The 19,488-nt window shown below is 34.9% G+C and overlaps 3 protein-coding genes and 1 long non-coding RNA gene across 6 annotated transcripts; 2 read left to right on the top strand and 2 right to left on the bottom strand.

Annotated features, from left to right (window-relative positions):
- Positions 1-389: 389 nt before the first annotated feature.
- LOC103980585 (uncharacterized protein C24H6.02c) lies at positions 390-2,711 on the bottom strand. Its single transcript, XM_009397024.3, has 2 exons — positions 2,508-2,711; positions 390-1,044 (listed from the first exon to the last, which is right to left on the bottom strand). The coding sequence occupies exons 1-2, from the start codon at positions 2,593-2,595 to the stop codon at positions 566-568; spliced, it is 567 nt and encodes a 188-aa protein (XP_009395299.1). The 5' UTR covers positions 2,596-2,711; the 3' UTR covers positions 390-565.
- Positions 2,712-2,763: 52 nt separating this feature from the next.
- Positions 2,764-5,550, top strand: LOC135609527 (uncharacterized). 3 transcript variants are annotated; one of them, XR_010485805.1, is made up of 4 exons: positions 2,786-2,904; positions 4,336-4,398; positions 4,498-4,698; positions 4,808-5,550. It is a non-coding gene; the product is annotated as an uncharacterized LOC135609527 (long non-coding RNA). The 3 variants fall into 3 exon arrangements; XR_010485803.1 differs by lacking the exon at positions 4,336-4,398 and having other exon boundaries at positions 2,764-2,904; XR_010485804.1 differs by lacking the exon at positions 4,336-4,398 and having other exon boundaries at positions 2,780-2,992.
- A 438-nt stretch (positions 5,551-5,988) lies between these two features.
- LOC135609526 (uncharacterized) lies at positions 5,989-13,130 on the top strand. Its single transcript, XM_065102879.1, has 11 exons — positions 5,989-6,248; positions 6,326-6,369; positions 6,452-6,532; positions 7,528-7,635; positions 8,264-8,355; positions 9,698-9,772; positions 9,991-10,060; positions 11,482-11,583; positions 12,244-12,355; positions 12,453-12,515; positions 12,818-13,130. The coding sequence occupies exons 1-11, from the start codon at positions 6,083-6,085 to the stop codon at positions 12,907-12,909; spliced, it is 1,005 nt and encodes a 334-aa protein (XP_064958951.1). The 5' UTR covers positions 5,989-6,082; the 3' UTR covers positions 12,910-13,130.
- Positions 13,131-14,486: 1,356 nt separating this feature from the next.
- LOC135608909 (RING-H2 finger protein ATL8-like) lies at positions 14,487-15,114 on the bottom strand. Its single transcript, XM_065101969.1, has one exon. It carries the CDS (start codon positions 15,088-15,090, stop codon positions 14,536-14,538), a length of 555 nt encoding a protein of 184 aa, XP_064958041.1. The 5' UTR covers positions 15,091-15,114; the 3' UTR covers positions 14,487-14,535.
- Positions 15,115-19,488: the final 4,374 nt, after the last annotated feature.

Below are 19,488 nucleotides of genomic sequence, written 5' to 3'. Positions count from 1 at the left end.
AGGAGGGCTCACATTCGAGCAAAGAGAATGAAGCATATCCATCGACAACACATGATGGATGGTAGGCCACAACAGGAGACAAACATGCAAGGAAAGCTCATATATAAGTTCACAAACAGCTACTTCACAAAAGTCGTGTCATGTAGATATCTCCACAGCAGCAATTTGTGGCAATCCTGTTTTCTATGATTATAGTGTATTTTTTATATGATCTATAAAGTTTTGGGATGGAGTTTTTGAACCACAGCAGAGTGGTAGAAAAGACTTCTTCCAAGAGCATCAAACATACACAACAGCAATGATTTGTTATAATAAGATCTAACAGACCAAAATATTTCAAACATCTTGACCATCTGACCACTCCTGTTATATGAATCAGGGGAGCAAAATCAGCAAAAAAGGCCAGGAACAATTCCTTTGTTCAAATCACTCTGAATACGAGTATCGAAGACTATGCTGTTTCTGATTACATAAAACAATAAAGCCAATAAGCAGCTCCTATTAACTCGTACAACATTATAGTTGATTTTGTAACACAAGCATAAAACCGTTTGAAGTTTCAGGATCATGATGATTTAGTCCCAGCCAAGTCCTCCAACGTTAGGTTCAGAGTGTCAACTGAACCTTTCTTCACCTCCTCTCCTTGTGCCGCCAAAAAATCCTCGACACTACCCGGTTCGCCAAACCAACCGAGTCGATCTGCAATTAGGTGAAGATTATTGCATCCACCACAGCGAGCCACCACCACTCCCTTTTCATATGATTCACGGCAGACTGTCTTCACTGATCTAGTCTCACAGACCTTGCATGTAAAGATCATGGCAAGATCATGTCTCGTGGATGCTTTTAGGCTAGAGAAAGCTCTATACTTAATGTTGTTCTCCTCATCAATTGCACTAACTGTTTTGATTGAGTTGGAAACTGGTTTTGAATCATCCTGACAAGATTTAGAATTCTTGTCATCTTTATTGACTATATTAGGTGTTTCTGTCTTTGTTTGGACACCTCTTATGCCCTTAGCTAAACAGGAACAACATGCATATCCTGCATCAACAAATAATTTTTATGTTTAGTATTATGAATAATCAACTTCATCGCAGAATGTAAAATTTCTGACATTTAACAGGAAACACCAGGAAACATGATAAAAGTTGACGAACTAGAAAGGTTGTAGAATTATCTAGGCCATCCCAAGGGATGGCTTATTAGTAGCCAATGCAGAAAATATACATGCACAATTAGTCTTTCACAAGAAAGTACAATATTTTATCTAAATTCATATATCAAAAAATATTATGATGTAAAACCTTAAAAAGAAGCCTATGTGAAGGAACACTGACATCAAAGTATCATATAGAATATCTATAATTTTGCAATAACATCTTTTAGTGTTCCTTTGAAGATAATCACAGTACTATGAAAATAACAACAAACCATAATGTCCCAACTCTTTGAGATTGGCTACATGAATCCTTTGTGCCCATTGAGCTCTGTACCGTAATGTCCCTAATAAGCAGATAATATTTTAGGAACAACAGAAAAAAATAAAAACATCTCTTTGCAGCAATAGCTTTGTGGCCTCCTCATCCACTGAATATGGATTACCACATCAAACATAAACTTAAATTTGATGTTTCTTTATTTTGCAACTCATGAGAAACTCGTGCAAGAACATCATACTCATTGAACAACTTCAGTGATGTATGTTCTCTTTCTTTCACTGCTATTTCTCAAGTTTTTATTTTCTTTGATGTTGACACTTTGTGATGAACAACACTAGGCCTTCAAAGCTGCATTTGTTGTCAATAGGTAGAACCCTCCTTATGCTTTATTCACAAATGGCCAACTTTGTATTCTACCCCTGACAGAAATATCAGATCAACCAACCATCACCTGGAACCTGGAAAAAGAAACTAATCCTACCAAATAAACCCTTCATATTTCACACTTCAGGATGGGGGCAAACTAATGCTTTGTTCCTGGGGTAATCCAATTCAAATGTTCATGACAACCTAAATTGATAAGGATTTTGATTATGTTACCACTATCCCGACAGAAGCTGTTTCTAACACTCATAAACTAAGCAACCCCACGAAAACTTAATTCCACACTTCAATTCATTCTTATCTGTCTTAAACGAGCTTTAGCTCCAACAAAGGAAGCATCATCAAATTTCTTGAAGAGTTGCTATAATAAACCAAGAGGCGAGCATTCACGATACAGAAAAAGATAGAATAAATAGTCAATATTCCCGTCTAATCGTCATTCTCAAGCACCAAAATCTCTCGACAGAGTCTACATACTACTATCTCCTACAATTACTTAAGAAGTTGAACAAGGAAAACGACGACCCATAAAGCGCCTTCATGTACTTCCAAATTGATCTACAAAACATTAAAGATCTTTGGCTGAAAATAATTACAAGAGGGCCGAAAGAATTGCGACAAAAGTTCGAAAAAACATTTGATGCAAATCTGGAAGAGAGATTCTTGGATTAAAAGAGGTACCTTGGGGAAGAAGGTTTTGGGATCGAAGACTTCGATCCAATAGAGAGGTGAGCCGCCTCTCAACCAACCGAGCAGTCGAAGCCGCCATGGGCAAAGGCAGAGGGAGGGAGAGAGCAAAGATCGATTCTTTCGGTCCTCGCCAGATCTAATAGACCGCCATGGATTAAACCAAGCCGACACCGGTCCGACTCCCAATTTTAAGCCGACAACGGCCCGACCCGGCTCAACTATTTAAATGCTTCAGGAGGTGTCCTTTTCGTCTCCTCCCAAATCCGAGCGAACACCAAAACCCCAGAGATCCTGCGGCAACCAAGGAAGAGCAAAGCCAGCAGCGAGACGCTGAGGGCTCTTGGGGCGGCCATGCGCCACAGCATGGCGGGGCAGCAGTCGATGGATTGTATGATTTCTCGAATTCTATAAATCTCTTTCCAAGTAGGACATCATCGTGTGGTCATATACATCGTTCTTTTGGGCTGTTTCCTGAGGTAAATTGTATGTTTAATTTAGCTAGATAATTAGTTAGCATCCTCTTAGTATAATATTCACGGGATATGGCTTATTAATTCAACTTGATAGCATATATGAATTAATATTTGATTTTTTAATGGTATAAGATTTGAATGACAGACATGTAAAAACCCTAAATTGAGATATTTTATACTGCAAAAAAAAAGTAGTGACTTGGGGGGTTTGCCTATAATCGCATAAGATATTTGAATGACATAAGATTTTTTTGAATATTTTTTGTTTATGAGGTGATGATTGAAGATGGAGTTTTAAAAGTTATTTTAATGGTTCATCATCCTGATAAAAGAATGATTGCATCGAAAGCTGAAATTAGGTTACACATGTAGGGAAATATAGTTATCCACAAGCCTACAACGCGAAGTTTTGTTCTGAAAAAAGAAAAAGTGAGGTGAATGATTTTGAGATATAGACAATTGTAAAGAAAAAAAGTTCTTTTTTGATAGAAAGACAAAGAAATGAATGCTTCTCTACAAAATTAAATGTCATCATTGGTTCACTTCCCGCCATACATGATGAATTGGTTATTTATTTGTATAAGTGTTGAACCAAGTGTTTTTCTCTTTTTTTTTTTTTTCTCAAGACAAGCTAAGGTTGAGAAGAGGCTATCCTTGTCTTGCCCATCTAAAAGGACCCGACAAAACTCAAGGTTAATGGAAGTGTAAAATGATGGTGAACCATGAACTAATTCATGTGTGTAATTACGATATAACCCCACAAAACATGAGGTTAACAGAAGAGAAAAATGACGGTGAACCATGAATTAATTTGTGTGTGTAATTATGATGTATTTTTCAAGTCGGTCAATTTTTCATGTTTTGCTACAAGAGACACAAAGTTGATAAAGTATTATCACCAAGATAATGACTATTATGTTAAACGGATTCATTACTGGAAAATATGTTTCTTTCAATATAAGTTATATGATAATGAATTCAAGTTTGAAAAGATTTTTTACTTAAAAAAAAAAATCCTTTCGTGGTCAGGGACTTGTTGCCCTATAAATACCTTATGAATCTCAAGGATTTTATCAGGTATAATCTTGGAACTTTCTCTAGTTGATCCAGAAAAGTTATGATAAAAATTTGTCTTCAAGGTTTATGTATTCATACAAAAAGTTGAGTATGAGTTAAGTCAAGATAGAGTGTTTTTCTTCCAATATTTTATTATTCTCATATGAAATAATCAAATTTTATTCTCCATGGATGTAAGTAAAGGTGATGAACCATACAAATCTTTTTTGTGCTATTTCTATATTTGTATTATATTTTGTTGTTTCTCTTTCTTGTTCCTTTGGTACCAGAATATTCTTTTTCTACGCTGGGATCACTATTTCCTGCTAGGATCAACTCTATGGTGTAGTCTGGTTGTATTAACTTTTCAAACTAACACATCAAATATATATCTAGAAATTTGGTATGTTCTCCTTCTAATTATATTTTTTACTTCCAATCTTTTTGGACAGGTTAGGTGACATTGCTGAGCATCTACTAAGTTCCTCCATCCCTTAAACCAAACTGTCACCATTATGAAACAAAAACCTGGAATTGCTGGTGACTGGCATGAACCCGTGATGCTTCTCGCTAAAATTCCAAGCCAGGAAGGCTTCAAGAATGGGCAAAAGGACGGCTGGCTTGATTGCTGGTGGGGGTCAAGATAAGTGGAGGTAAAAACAGGTTGTTGTCAAGTAGGGGAGGCGCTTGGCTTCTCTCATGGCTTTGTTGATGTTTGGAATTCAGTGATCTAATTTAACCCAGTGGCACTCTCTCATCCAGGCTTCAGAAAAAGCATCCAACAGAAATTGCTCAGAAGATGATGGATGCAATCAGACCAGTATCTTTAGGCATTATGGATTACATATGCAACATCACACTACACATCATTCTCATGGAACTATTGCCTAAGCTAAATGAAGAAAAAAACTTCAAAGAACATCTGTTCTCAGACAAAGGTGAGCTAAATCCAGTGAAGACAAATAGCCTTCCACTCAAAACTTGGAGCTGCATCAGCATATTCCCATGGTACACATCTTCTTCTCTTCTAGTTCTGTAGCCATTTGTTTGGACTGCTTTCCCGTGGCACTGCGAGTGTTTCCTGTGAATCCAGCTCCTCTTCCTCCTCCTCAATGGTGTCCAACATCTGCGGAGCCTTGTGCTTGACAACTGCGATCAGCTTCGGTGGCGCAACCTCTGTGACGAAGTGGAAGCCACAGCCTCTCACCATCTCTGAAGCAAGGATCGAACGCCGCAAGATCAAAAGCTGAACAGAGAGGATTTCAAGGAAGGAAGAACACCGAAGTCTTGATATCCTTGTGGTGCTCTCCAATTACCCACCTGCAATGTATTTAAATCAGCAGCAGGAAGAGATCCGAGCGCTTATACTAATTTATGCCCACATGATTTGTATGTGCAATCTACAGCCACATGATTCTGAGTCGTTTGCTTGGAAACCACGTCTGTGCAATGTATTTAAATCAGCAGCAGGAAGAGATCCGAGCGCTTATACTAATTTATGCCCACATGATTTGTATGTGCAATTTACAGCCACATGGTTCTGAATCGGTTGCTTGGAAACCACGTCTGTGGTTGTCGTTGGGACACGTGTGTCTTGTGCGATATAAAATTGAAGTCACGTGTGTCTCAAGTATTAATCAAAGAGCCTGCACGATTGTCACGTGTCGATCAGCATTTCACCAAATGTGACAATGAGATGGATATTTTGAGGTAATTATTGGTGCACTCTTTCTTCTTACACAGTGCTGGATAGGAATTTAAATAAGATTACTATTTATATATTTATATGTTTATATTTATATTTATATTTGTGTACGTCTTCCTCACTTATCTTAGTGAAAAATCATCATTTATCTTTTGTGTGTGTATATATATATATATATATATATATATATATATATATATATATATATATATATGTTTCTTTTATTTTATCCACAAAGACTTCGCGGCCCCAAAAAATGGAGAACTAGGTTTTAGTTTTCATTTTACCGCCACCGAGAGGGGAAGGAAGTGGGTGCGAGTGTAATTCTGGAAATGGCTCTTCGAGGTGGCTTCCTGTGCCCTACATATCGGCTCCCAAATCCATTCTCTTTCACCAGCAGGAGCCGAGATGCTGGCCGACGCTTTGCCGAGAGCGCCACGGCCACCGTCGCCGGTCGTCGGAAGCGGTCACAGAACGTGGAGGGGGAATTCTTTGTAGGTAAGTTGGAATTTGATCGTTGGCGGGTAATTTGGGACTCATGACTTGTTTTTTAATCTTTGTTTGTTCGTCCGTAGATCACCTGTGCATCGATTGCGATACCTGCCGTTGGATGGCTCCGGTGAGTGATCGAGTTGATGACTCTTTGCTGAACCTGTAGTATTTGATAGTTTTGGTGTTTATGTGGGGTTATTTGTATGCAGGAGGTTTTTACGCGGGTAGATGACATGTCTGCCGTGACCAGACAGCCGAGTAGCGAGGAAGAAAGGATTAAAGCCCTCCAGGTAAGTAATTGTTAACTCCTTGCTGCAAATAAATAAAGTTTCTTGTGATCCTGGTAATTAATCAGGTAGATTTTAGGCAACTAATTAGTAAACTTGTTTTCTGAGGGAAAATCAAAGGATTGGATAATTAAGGCATCCTTTCTTTTCACCTTTTATATCTGTTCCTCAGAATTGTCTTGAAGGTAAAATTTGTTGAGGACCTACATTAGAGAGTTGTGAGATTTTGACAATAATGAACTTGAGTACTGGATATAATTGATCATCTAATTCGTTGTGATAAGTGAACTGTACTGAAATTCTTGAGTTCATTTAACATAAAATAGAGTCTCTTAACTCGCTAGGGCTGGTCCTCAACAATTTTGGTGTTGTGTGATAAAATCTTGCTACAATTTGTGAACCAACACGATAGAGTTATGATATTTTGATGATAAATGAACTCAGATATTTCAGATAGTTGTGTCAGTTTGGATTTCATTAATGCACACTAAAAGAAGTAGTTAAATAGTTAAACTTATTTTCTGGTCAAGTAATAAAGGCACTTCCACTACTTATAGACTTTCGGAAGTCAGAGAAAAACAGATCTTTGCTCTTTGGTGGTGATGTGCAATCTTAAATGCCTTTATCTATCAAAGGAGGAAGAAATAAAAAAATTATACAAATTTTGGTTAACATTTTATGGTTTGCAAATTTTCTTTTTTCTTTGCTAAATCCAGGCATTATAACCCTGAAATAGTTTCACATAGATGGGCATGAACTAATGATCTTAGATATAATTTAAGTTGTGCCACAAAATCTTCCCCAGTCAATTTATGTGCCTTTTGGGAACATTTCTTGGTCATTGACCTAAGAATATGGCAAAGAATATTCTACTCTGCTACATAAGATTCTGGAAGCTTAAGACCATTCAAGTAGCAGACTTTCGGAAAAAGTAGCACCGAAGATTTTTATGCATGGAGGCATGCTCCTCTAACTTTAATCATTATATTCAATTGCAGGCATTGCTTTCTTGTCCAACCAGCTCAATACACACTGAGAGGCCCAACAACAAGATTCTCGAAGTTCAGAAGATGTTTCCTCTTCCAATAGATGAGCAGAACATCCCTGTATGTTGCTGCTTTGATTTTCTTGTTATCTGCTTAATTAATGCATTGATCTTATGCTGTAATGTAATATGAATTTCTGGTGCAAAGTTCAAATGTGAAACTTTTGTTGTTATTTTCCTCTATAAATCCTCTCTCCAACCAACCAAGTCAGCAAAGATGGGAGCTACTTTATACTTGGCTTGATATTGTCAAAAACTTGCTCAATACCTTTTACCATTCAACAACTCAAAGTCTAGATTGAAGCCTCGAACCTTTGTCTGCATTTTTTATTCAGTTATGAAATAGCAAATGATTTTAGAGGAGGGAAGGAAATTATATAATACACAAAATACATGGTTAATCTTGTAATCCTAGATACCACACTCAAATTACAAACCATTATATATATATATAATGTGATTTGATTTCTTGAGTAAAAAGTTGCCTTTGAAAATTCTGTTTCCACTATCATTGGAAAATTCAATTTTTACCATCTGCTTCTATCAACTTTCTACTTGATTCAATATCTGATGAGTTGAGATACTTTTTCTAGAAATTAGAATAACCAATAGGAGAGAAAGTTAAGATAACTGCACCTCTTTTCAACATTTATTATTGCATTTTTGTATAATTACTCACTAATGTGCAGGGTGTCTATCATTGTGGTTATCACTCTGAGAGATCTTATGGTGCAACTTCCTACTTTGTCACTCACCCTGAAGGGAACATACTTGTTGATAGGTAATTAATCTCATTGCAGAACCAAATAAAATGTTCCTGGATGATAGTAACTAATGCTAATGCAACCACTTCCTTAATACATAGATCATGCTTCCCACCTTCCCAACCTGTCCAACAGAAAAAAGAAAATAAGAAAGAATGCAACAAACAAAATAAACCTAATATAAAGAAAAAACAACACCCTTTATCTAGTGCCTGTCTCATAAAATGTGGAATCACATGTGTGTTAACCACAGTTCTTCTGATGAATAGAGGCATTATAATAGTTTTTCTATGTTTTTGACCAATCTTATATTTTATGTGACCTTTTAACTGGATGTATATTACAATATTAAAGTTTGCAATGTCTCAATGCTAAGTTAATTCTTAATTACTTGCCAAAAATAAAAAAGTTATTTCTCTAATTTTCATTTGGGTCACGGACCATCCACTCAAATTTACAATATCTGATTTTGAATTTCTCAAGGTCCTTCTGGACAATATACCTGACCAAAAAGATTTTGTCACTTCCTATCTCACAATAATTAAGATCTTGAGGTATCAGGAAATAGATAAGGATTCTTTTAATTATTTTAATTGCTATTTTTTTATGAAGTTATGAGTCACTTTGAATAATATTGACCATAGATACATAATAAAAGGAAGCTGTTTCTTTCTGGCCCTCATTCCTTCATTTTATGTGCCAATCCAGGCTCTGTACATGGGAGAGGATATTTTTTCTATTTTTATTGCAGCATATAAATAGAAACATCAACATAGAATATTTAACCACAGAAAGGAAATCAAGTGTTAAGAAGGTTACTCAGATGTCTAATAATGATAAAATTCGCTAATATTTACTACCAACTCACAGCAGATACTGCAGAATAACAATATAAGAGATCAGAAATTGAACAAGCTTGAGGAATAAAATGATTTTTTTTCTAATGCAGGCTTTTTCATTATCTGGCATTTTAAGACCCACAAACTGAGATGCAGTTTCTTTCTCACTTAATTTTAATTGATACCCCAAGGTCTTAATCCAAGTTAGCCTTGTATTTAATTTTATTGTGCAGAAATTTTGTTGATGGTGAGCAAATATCCTTTCCAATACCAAACAATTTCCACTTCACCTAAAGTGTCTTGTTACAAGCTGCTGTGGTATAAATTGAGGAAAATTTGATGAAATTTTATAATTTATAGATTTTTATAGTTGCATTTAGCTTGTAGCATTCTAATTTGTCACTCATTCATATTTTTCATTTTTGACTTTTGATGCAATTTACAGAGCTAATTAATCTACCGACAAATCTTGCTACTTGTATAGAAAGTAAGCTAATCAGAAGACATGGTTATTCTGCAGCCCAAGATTCACAGAGAGATTAGCCTGCAACATAGAGATGCTTGGAGGCGTTCGCTACATGTTTTTGACTCACAAGTATGTTATTGGAAATCTTCAAGTACAGAGCATTATTGAGGTTTGACAAATGTCAATCAGTGCCCAATATATAGTACGGCTGCATTTGGGTGAGCTGTATTCCTCCTGCCTGTTGGGCACTGGCATTGTCATTTCTGCCTCGGTTATATTATTCCTAAATTTTTGTTCAGAATAATTAGCATTGAAGAGCAGGGACTGTTACCAATTTATAATAACAGGGATGATGTAGGAGATCATGAGAAGTGGAGCAAGAGGATGCGATGTGAAAGAATTCTCCATTCAGGCGATGTAAGAAGTTACACCTACACAGTTCTTTCATTGTAGTTGATATTGTAAATTCCATTAGTTTCAGCTGACTACACTTGTAATCTCATTATCAACTATGCATAAGCAACATTTTCTGGATGTGTCTATGATGATGAGGTATAGAGGATGATATTAATAGCTCTTCAGAAAGTTTAAATGAAAGAAACAAAAGATATAAAATTAAAAACTGGAACTGAAGGCTTTCACTGCTAAGGTTGCAGATAAGATAATTAAAAAGCAGCTACAGTGTCTACTAGGGACAGTTTTGTTTGTCATTTGCTTTCTTATTTTGTGCATTTGGCTGGCCGAAGAAAATAATGCTTATCCGGTCTAGTTCGATAAATAATAGCACAAGATCCAGGAGTCAGAGTGTTGGTGTCCATGAATTGAGGTAAAATAGGTGTGTGGATTTGGAGGAGGCTCAGCCTTAGTTCTGTGATAGAGATCTTATTTTTGTCTCAAACCTGGTCACTGAGGATGTGTCTACAAGGTGAATCTCCTCACTATTATAGCCTTATTTAAAAACTTGGTCATTAAAGCTCCTGATGCTTTGGACATTCCAAATTTACAACTGTCCATGTGTATGTGCTATATGTTTATAGTAGACTGATGAAAATGAAGTGATTGTAGACAAATTAGTGTTACTATGCACATCCAAGATAGTGGCACTAGGGAGTAAACTGTTTTTTTCAGAATAAAACAGTTTCCTATCTATGGTCCTTGATGTTGCAGCAGCTACTACTGTTTTAGATTTATAGCTAGTGTCTTTCTATTGGCTTACAGTTTGTCATGAGACAATGGAGCATCAATGCGCTACACCTATGTGTGAATGTTCTTATATCACTACATGGTTACACAGAATGAAAAAAAAGGTTCTGTAATCTTTAAGTGCACAATTCATTGCTAACAATTTTGAAGTGTGGATACATCATGCATGTACTGTTTCCTTTTCAGTCAAATACATTTTTTAGTTTGTGAGATTGGTCAGATACTTCCGAACACATTACTTCATTAGGACATGAGTCGTCTTGACATGTTTGATTTAGATGCCATGTTTATACTTGTTATGAATGAGATTATCTCCTTAATGTTTTGAATATGAATTTGAAGTATTTTTGTGAATGATTGTTCTGATTATATAATGAATAAATTGTCTGAACTGCACTTTACATATAATATGTGAAATAATTATCAAAGTATAAGAGGCATAGGCCTCTTAACTGTTGCGTCTATTTTGCTCCTCGAAGATTAGCTGTGTCAGCATGTTTGTATGTGATTTGCATTATAGCTGGTGATACAGATACTCATTTTATTTTTGCACTATTAGGATTTTGATGTTCAGCTTCTTGTATTGTATCAGAATTTATGATGTACAAACTATCTCTATTTTGTAATTGCATCAGGTTGAGATTTCTACTGCTGATGTAGAAAATAAACTTTGTGGGGAAGGCCCCTGGGATATTGCAACTGATCTTAAGCTCATTTACACTCCAGGCCATACTGAAGTAAGACCCTGAAACGTAATATGTAGAATCTATATTTACACTTACTGTACTTTCAGAATGTTTAAGTGCCATGCAAGAACATAATCAAACCATATGTTGCCACACATGAATCTGTATGGTTCACTGCATAAAAATGATCCCTTGTCTTCACAGATATTGCATACTCAGGATATGGTGCTCCTGCTTCTGATGTGGTTTGTTCTGTTCATTTATGTAATGAATTCTTACATTTTCAAGTAATCTACGAAGTGACATGATATTTGGCCTTTTCATTTCTATGTTTTTTAGTAGCTAAGGTAGAGTTAGAAAGATAAAATAATCATAAGAATATTTGAACCAAGCTAGAAACACAAGTCTGTAAGTAATTGTTTTATACTTAGAACTTTGAAGCTCTCCCATTTTCAGAGGTTTTCACGGTAGGTCGTCACTGCAATTATTGTAAATTGATATAATCTTGGCTTACTTGCACGGAGTATATCTAGTTATTTTATCAGAAATTACTAGTTGATTTTCAAGATTAGCAGTATCCAGGTGGAACTTGGTTTTAGGTTTGTCTGACAATCGACTTGGTGCTTGATTATGCCATTCATACAGAAATGACCTAACTAGACCTAAGTAGTGCTTGTTTTATTGATTTCACATGCCTTTTATACCACACAGGGTTCTGTTTGTTTGTACTACAAGCCACTGAAGGTGTTGTTCACCGGGGACCATCTCTATGGATCAGAAGAATCAGATCTAGCATTTTCTGTAATATACAACCAGCAATCAGGTACAAAATCAGCAAAGAAATGATTACTGGTATGTTGACGTACAGATAAATGCTTTCTCTTCATTTTTTTAATCTAAATGAAATTATCCCGTGGCAGTGAGCTTGCAACTGAAGAGTATCAGGAAACTGTTGGACTTTGACTTCGAGTGGATCTTACCAGGTAGATGTTCTGTTGACTAACTAAATCAGCTGACTTGCACTTGATTATTCTTCTAGTCAATGTGAAATTTGGGGACGAGCTAGGAAACCTGTTACTAATATCTAATATCATACTAAAACAACCATCATATGACTGTTCTAGAACAGTTCTATAAATATGAAATGATGGAAGGAGTATAAGCCCCCAACAGCATCTGTGATGGAGCCTCACTGCAACATCCTTGGAACTATCATGTTCTTTCTTCATGCATTTTCTAATAATCTTTCATCGTTTGTTGACCAATTAGCTACTATCATTTTCAGGTCATGGCCGGAGGGTGACATTTAGAGACAATCAAGAGAAAAATTCAGCTTTAGAAGCTTTCCTTGCCAGGCAAGAGCCATTATATGCATAACATTAGATGTTTTTGTATATATAATGTATTATATATTCAGCATAATTTTCTTCAGATGTTTGAGTCTGCATGTTTAGTACATTAACATAAGTTCCACTAAATGGCACTACATGCTATGAACATTTGAAAATGAGATAAAGCATTTGACATGCTTATTATTTGTATGACATATCTTTGTGAACGATGATGATTTAGCGAGGATCTAAGAATATTTTCTGGTACATAGTGATTTTTATTAAATTTATTCAATTATTACACAATATGTGTTGTATCGTGAGCACCGCATCTTATCAACTAGAATATATATATATATATATATATATATATATATATATATATATATATATATATATATATATATATATATATATATATAAACTTAAAGAACTTACATGAACGTCATTATAATTATGCTTCATCAAACTTTTAAGTATATTTATTATAATAATTATTGATGATAATATAAATGAAAAATACCTTTTGAACCAATTATAATGCTGAAAACTCTAATTATGTTTTAAAGGAGGAGGCAGTGCAGGGTAGAGGTGGAAATTATCATTTATGGAAAAAAGAGTATTTTGTTAAAAAAATTTAAAGTTGAGATATTCTATGAGAATTTATCAAAGATAAGACTTTTCTCTAAGAATTCATCTTTTTTATTTTACTTAAATATAAATAATCATGGTTAATAACATATATGCTCTATTAAGATTCTCTATGAGCAAATATCTCACCGTTTGAAAAGATATATAAAAAACACTAAAATAAAATTATCATAAGCTTTTCTAAATTGCATGAGCTTACAGACTATAGGTGAGAAAGTTAATTTGTAGAAAAAACGCATTAAGGCCTTCAACACATACTATTTCTTAATCATTAGAATGTCTCCTTAGATAAGGTTTATTATTCTCTCAAGGGGGAGAGTAAGTTTGAAGTGGCAAGGCACACTAAAAGCTAATAAACATGGACAACATCATGGCACTCAGAAGCTTAGGAGGGACCCATTGGGTAGGTTTGAAGTATGCCAGATGCAGGAAGTCTATAGAAGTCATCACAAATGCACCAAACCTGCCCACTGAACCCCTAACTAGCATATGCTTTTGGAGCTGCCTGGAATGTTCTTCTATGTTGGTCTGTGAACTGTTTGACCATACTTGACTGGCTTTTCCAATGTCTACTTAAAGTACAATTCTGTGATTCTTGTTTATTGATGACATTGTCCAGGCGAGAGAGGCCATGGATCCAATATTGAGGCAACTAATCTCTATTATTGCCTACAATATGTTCCAGTCGAATGAAGCATGCAGCTCTGCCCCATCTGCCAACAAGTTTCATCTACTTGAGTTGTTTTGATGCATGACTTCATCTACAAGCTTCAGATTTGTAGCTCCCAATCCTTCTTCAATTTACTTAAAACTAAAAGTTAATATGTGGAAATTAAAATGTTTTTTAGTGTAGAATATTACAGTGCTTCAATAACTTTGGTCAACATTTGTTCCCAATATTTATTCGTAAAATTTACATTGATTGTTTAATTACTTCTTCTTGCAAGTAAAATGTAAAATACACACCTTATTAGAAAACAGGAACTGTATGTGTACCTTTACTTCCATAAAAATTGGATTTTTAGGGCTGCGGATTACTTGGTTCCGCATCCTGTGCCGTCTTCGGCCCGCGCCCCGCCGGCACTGACCTCGATGGGGAGGTGGCGAGGGCGGCGGCGGGGACCACCAGGATCCGACGGCAGGAGGGGCAGGATGAGTGGGACCCAAGCCAGGTGTCAACGCAGACGACGTGGAAGCCGTGGCCGCACTGCGGCAGGACCCGGACCTGGTCCCCGTCAGCGAACTCGGCGAGGCAGATGGGGCAATCGGAGAGCTTCCCGCTGCCACCCGGAGCGGCGGAGGAGTCGAAGGAGAGCGTCGGGAGGGAGCGGAGGGCCTTCTTCTTGAGACCCTTACCGGTCGGTCGAAAGACGGAGGAGGCGGCGGCGGCGGCGGGAGAGGGGCGGAGCCAGGCGCAGCGAGCGACGAGGGCGAGGCCGAGGACGCAGATGAGGGCGCAGAGGAGCGCCGCGAGGATGACGATGAGGTCGGTGTCGACAGGGAGGGGGTCGGGCTGCCCCGCGGCGTGGAGGTTGTCGGAGGACTGTAGAAACCTCGACAGAGAAGGCAACATCATCCCGGAGTGAGTCGCGAGCGAAAGAGCGGGGAGCTTCGAGGAATGTGTAGAGCGGGCACTCGTTTATATATACTGAGGAAGGGCGATTTGTCGGAAAAGTCCCCAAGATTTTACCTTTTCCGAAATTACATCCCTTATTCTTATATTTCAACTTCAATTTCTTAAAATAATATAATTATCCTCAGAGACAGGTGGCAGTCTAAAATCTATTATTATTTAATGATAATAATAATAATAATATTATTATTATTATTTAAGTTAGACCGAACAAAATAGTATTAAGCCGAAATAATTAAAAATATTATAATTGTTGTAGGTTAAAATGTCACCAATTTTAGTTATCAATCTTATTGTATATTTTCATATTTCATAAAATAATTAATTCGTTTGAGAGCTTTGGATAAAGATTGGGAGTATTTTGATATACTTTAAATAATTTAAAAATAAACACTTAAATTTGATTTAGGTCTATATATTTCAATATAAAAGATAACGAATTTATAAAGGTTTTAACATATTTCTAAATTTTAGTCATCATAATAAAAAAACATAATAAAAAATTTGAGGCTTTTATTGGGAAATCAAAATATTAGCGGTTAAGCAAAACGATGTTAACGCCCATAGAGAATATAATTGAAATGACCAAGAAGTTGAATTTATGTTATAATTGGATCAAAATAATATTATATGACATTACAATATTTATGATGATAGGTATGATAGATTGTCTATACTATAAATATCGAAATCCAAATGATCATTAACATTATAAATTTCATAAAACTCTCTATATTATTTTTTTTTGTTTTTGATAAATCGGATAGGTTCACTCCAATACTTTCATGATAAGAAGATATTTAACATTAAAAATAACAGTAAAGCAAGAATGAAGTATTGAAGATATCAAGTAGCTTAGTCGATAAATACCGATTATCGCTATCAAGATTTTGGGATCAAATCTCATTTTCATCATCACCACTCACACACACACGGTAAGAAAAATAAAATATCAATATGAGAGGAACTTAGACCTATATGATTCCCCCAAATTAAGAACTCAACACAATCAAGTTTAAGACATAGCTTGTAGCACGTGTTTGGATAAAAGATCTAATCTTCATTGTGACATGTACTTTACAAGATTGAAGATAATCATTTTTTAAATTCTTTTAATTTCAATTATAGAATGCTATTCTCATTATCATTATCACATTGATATGTTGTGATAATAAAGACAAAAAAAAAGAGTTGGGAGTAGGAGCAACTTCCACGCTATTGCCATGCCATCTCCATTAAACTGCCACTATGGGCTTTGCAGCATCAACTAGTGGCCATTGTGGGGAGTGCACAATGGTGATCGATGATGTCGACCAACATGATTGCATGCATACTTTGTGCGTAGAAACTTCAAGTGACCTCTTTGATCCATCAATAACTTATTCCAAAGCGTCGAGGAGATACCATCCCATACCAACTTAGAACAATATGCTCTCTCCACGAAGAAGACTTCGGATCAGCTTCTCTTAGCTCGTCTCCATCTAATTTCATTCACATATTCTACTATGATTTCTTAGAAAACCATAACCTATATAAATTCATGATCATATTAACTTCAATTGATTGAAATTAGTCTAGACATTTCAATGATTAATATATTATTGTATAAGTGATATGTCTCATATCCGAATTCTCGTTTTCTATATCATTTAATATAATAAAAAGTTAATTAAAATTATATTGTTATAATAGTAAATAAAGATCTCAAGTATTAGTAGCCTCAGTAGCACTAGAATGACATAAGATGATAATATGATTAGCTATAGTATTTAAACTCATGATTTGATGACAACCTAAAAGTTTAATTGGGTGATCATATATATATATATATATATATATATATATATATATATATATATATATATATATATATATATATATATATATATATATATATATATATATATATATATATATATATATATATATATATATGTATTGGCCATGACGGCTCAAGCATCAACCATGGAAGATTCCGCCGCCACATCTAAATGGGTTGACCATTGAATCGAAGTCGCCCAATCGAAATCCAAATCTTCTCATGCTAATTTAGTTTCTTAATTAATGTGCTAAAGTGGGATGATGTTTTATGCACCAAACTTTTCCTCATATGATGGATGACTCTAAAGGAAGCAATCAACACCACCACATGGTTTATCTTTTAGATTAGTTGGATAATAATAGTTGTTTTTCTTAAGAGCATAAATTAATAGAATATTTTAAGGATTATCTAAGAGAATATTCTCACATTGCTAAGAAAGGAAAGAAAGAGTTTGGTTAAATGGGGTAAGGATTGGGTTGAGTTAGTGTTTGATATGGTATATACTTAGACTCATCATTATTTGATTTATAATAATATATGTGTTCTCTTAATTTTTCCTTGCTTTTCAAAGGTATATGAATTAATAATGATCCCTTAACTGCATGGATTATAATTAATGGTGCAAGAAAAAGCATTTTAAGGGCATAGTAATTCAACTGATAGTGAAAGATATAGCGTGGTTTATACAAAGAGATCAAGTTTGGCTCGTTGTTAAGGCATTTGAGCTCAATCCAACTAACCCTAACCCATCATTATTTGTCTTCTCAATATAGCATATATTTTTACCCCTCCAAATACTAAATCTTTTTTTCTTTTATATTCCTTCTATTAATATTGACGTAAAAAACTCAATTTTTTTTACTAAATATATCATATTTAAATAATAGTTTTAGTTGTAATATATGAATTAAAAAAATCGATAATATTATCATAATCATAATAAATTGTTAAAAATATCAATAGTCAATTTATAGGTGATAAAAATCAGCATTGGAGTGACTTATGTGTGTGTGTGTGTGTATATATATAGAAATAAATACAAAATTAACTTATTATATTGGAGATATATATATATATATATATATATATATATATATATATATATATATATATATATATATATATATATATATATATATATATGCATACTTTCTTTACCTTTCTACATTTAAACACAATTAAAGTTTCTTTCCTCTCAACAAAACAGGAAAACGCCTTAATCTTTCTCTTCTTTATTATGGCTTTCCCAATTATCTTGTTACACATGAACATAAGAATCTTCATAAACCAGTCTATGTCTTTTAATGTGAAAGTAAAATTAATGCTCCATCATATTCCTTTCGATTCCCTTAAATCTTTTCCATTTCATCTAATTTATATATTATGCGAATTCTACTTCCATTTGAATGAAAAGAAGGATCTTCTTGTGGCTTTCTTTCTTACATTTTCTCCCTGACTTTCATCTCAAAGATGCATTTTAATCTTTTAATAACAATAAAAGATGGCATTCTACCTAAAAACTCTAGAATCTTATTCTATAGATTTAAGGTACATGTAAGATTTAGATTGAATACAATCGATTTGTTGTGTACATAACATTTGTCTACGCATGGGTGCTCGGCACTTTGCATTTCATGTGATGATATTAGCTAAATCTTCTTAGCCTCCACCCTCCTCTATCCTTTTTATCTTAGACACTGTTAAAGCATATTGGGTCTTTTCTTAATAGCTTAAATTTTCTTGGATTTGTAATAACTCAACCATATGTTTTTTGTTGGTATCATGAGTTCGAATCGTTCTTCTTCATCTACATTTGCACTAAACACTCGGGTTTTCTTCGTATGTTATGTCGAGTCTAGTCGACTTGTTCTGAATATTGGATGATTAATAAGGGATTGAGCGCAAGATTGTTGTTCTTATAATTTTTTTTAATTCTTTCTTAAAAGGTAAATGGTAACCACTTGAAATGGTTACCATTTCAATCTGTAGTTGTATCATAGCATGAGAGGTTAACCACTTGAAATGGTTTAGATCCTTATAATTTTTTTATTCTTTTTATAAAAAATAAATCATGAAGACGGGATTCGATCTCAAGAATTTGTTAATAATAGTCAAAAATAATAATTTTAACTAGTTGACATTCTCAAAATCAAGATTTCAAACTCTCTACTTTTGATAAGTAGATTATTGATATCAATAATCTTTAGTAAAAGTAGAGAGAATAATTGGCTTTCCCATGATTTTTGGTGTGTATGTGTGTGTGGATATGCCAAGTAGTGAGATCATAAGATCATAATCCTTTCCCATGATTGATTTGATGTCTTTCAATAGATGTTTACTTCCTCGACCTTTGGAACCTCTTTTCAGAGTGCCTCATTCGGCATGCAGCTTTCTTCTCCCTAACACGCTATCATTTGGCTTTCAATTGGAATTTGAAGACCTCGAGAGGGCATGTAGCTCGGTGACAGACGACATGCTTCAGACCAACCAAGCCAACAGCATCAAGACAACACTCGAGA

Source organism: Musa acuminata, chromosome BXJ2-4 (genome assembly GCF_036884655.1).
Source record: "Musa acuminata AAA Group cultivar baxijiao chromosome BXJ2-4, Cavendish_Baxijiao_AAA, whole genome shotgun sequence".
Taxonomy (NCBI): domain Eukaryota; kingdom Viridiplantae; phylum Streptophyta; class Magnoliopsida; order Zingiberales; family Musaceae; genus Musa; species Musa acuminata.
This window is presented reverse-complemented; position numbering and strand designations above follow the sequence as displayed.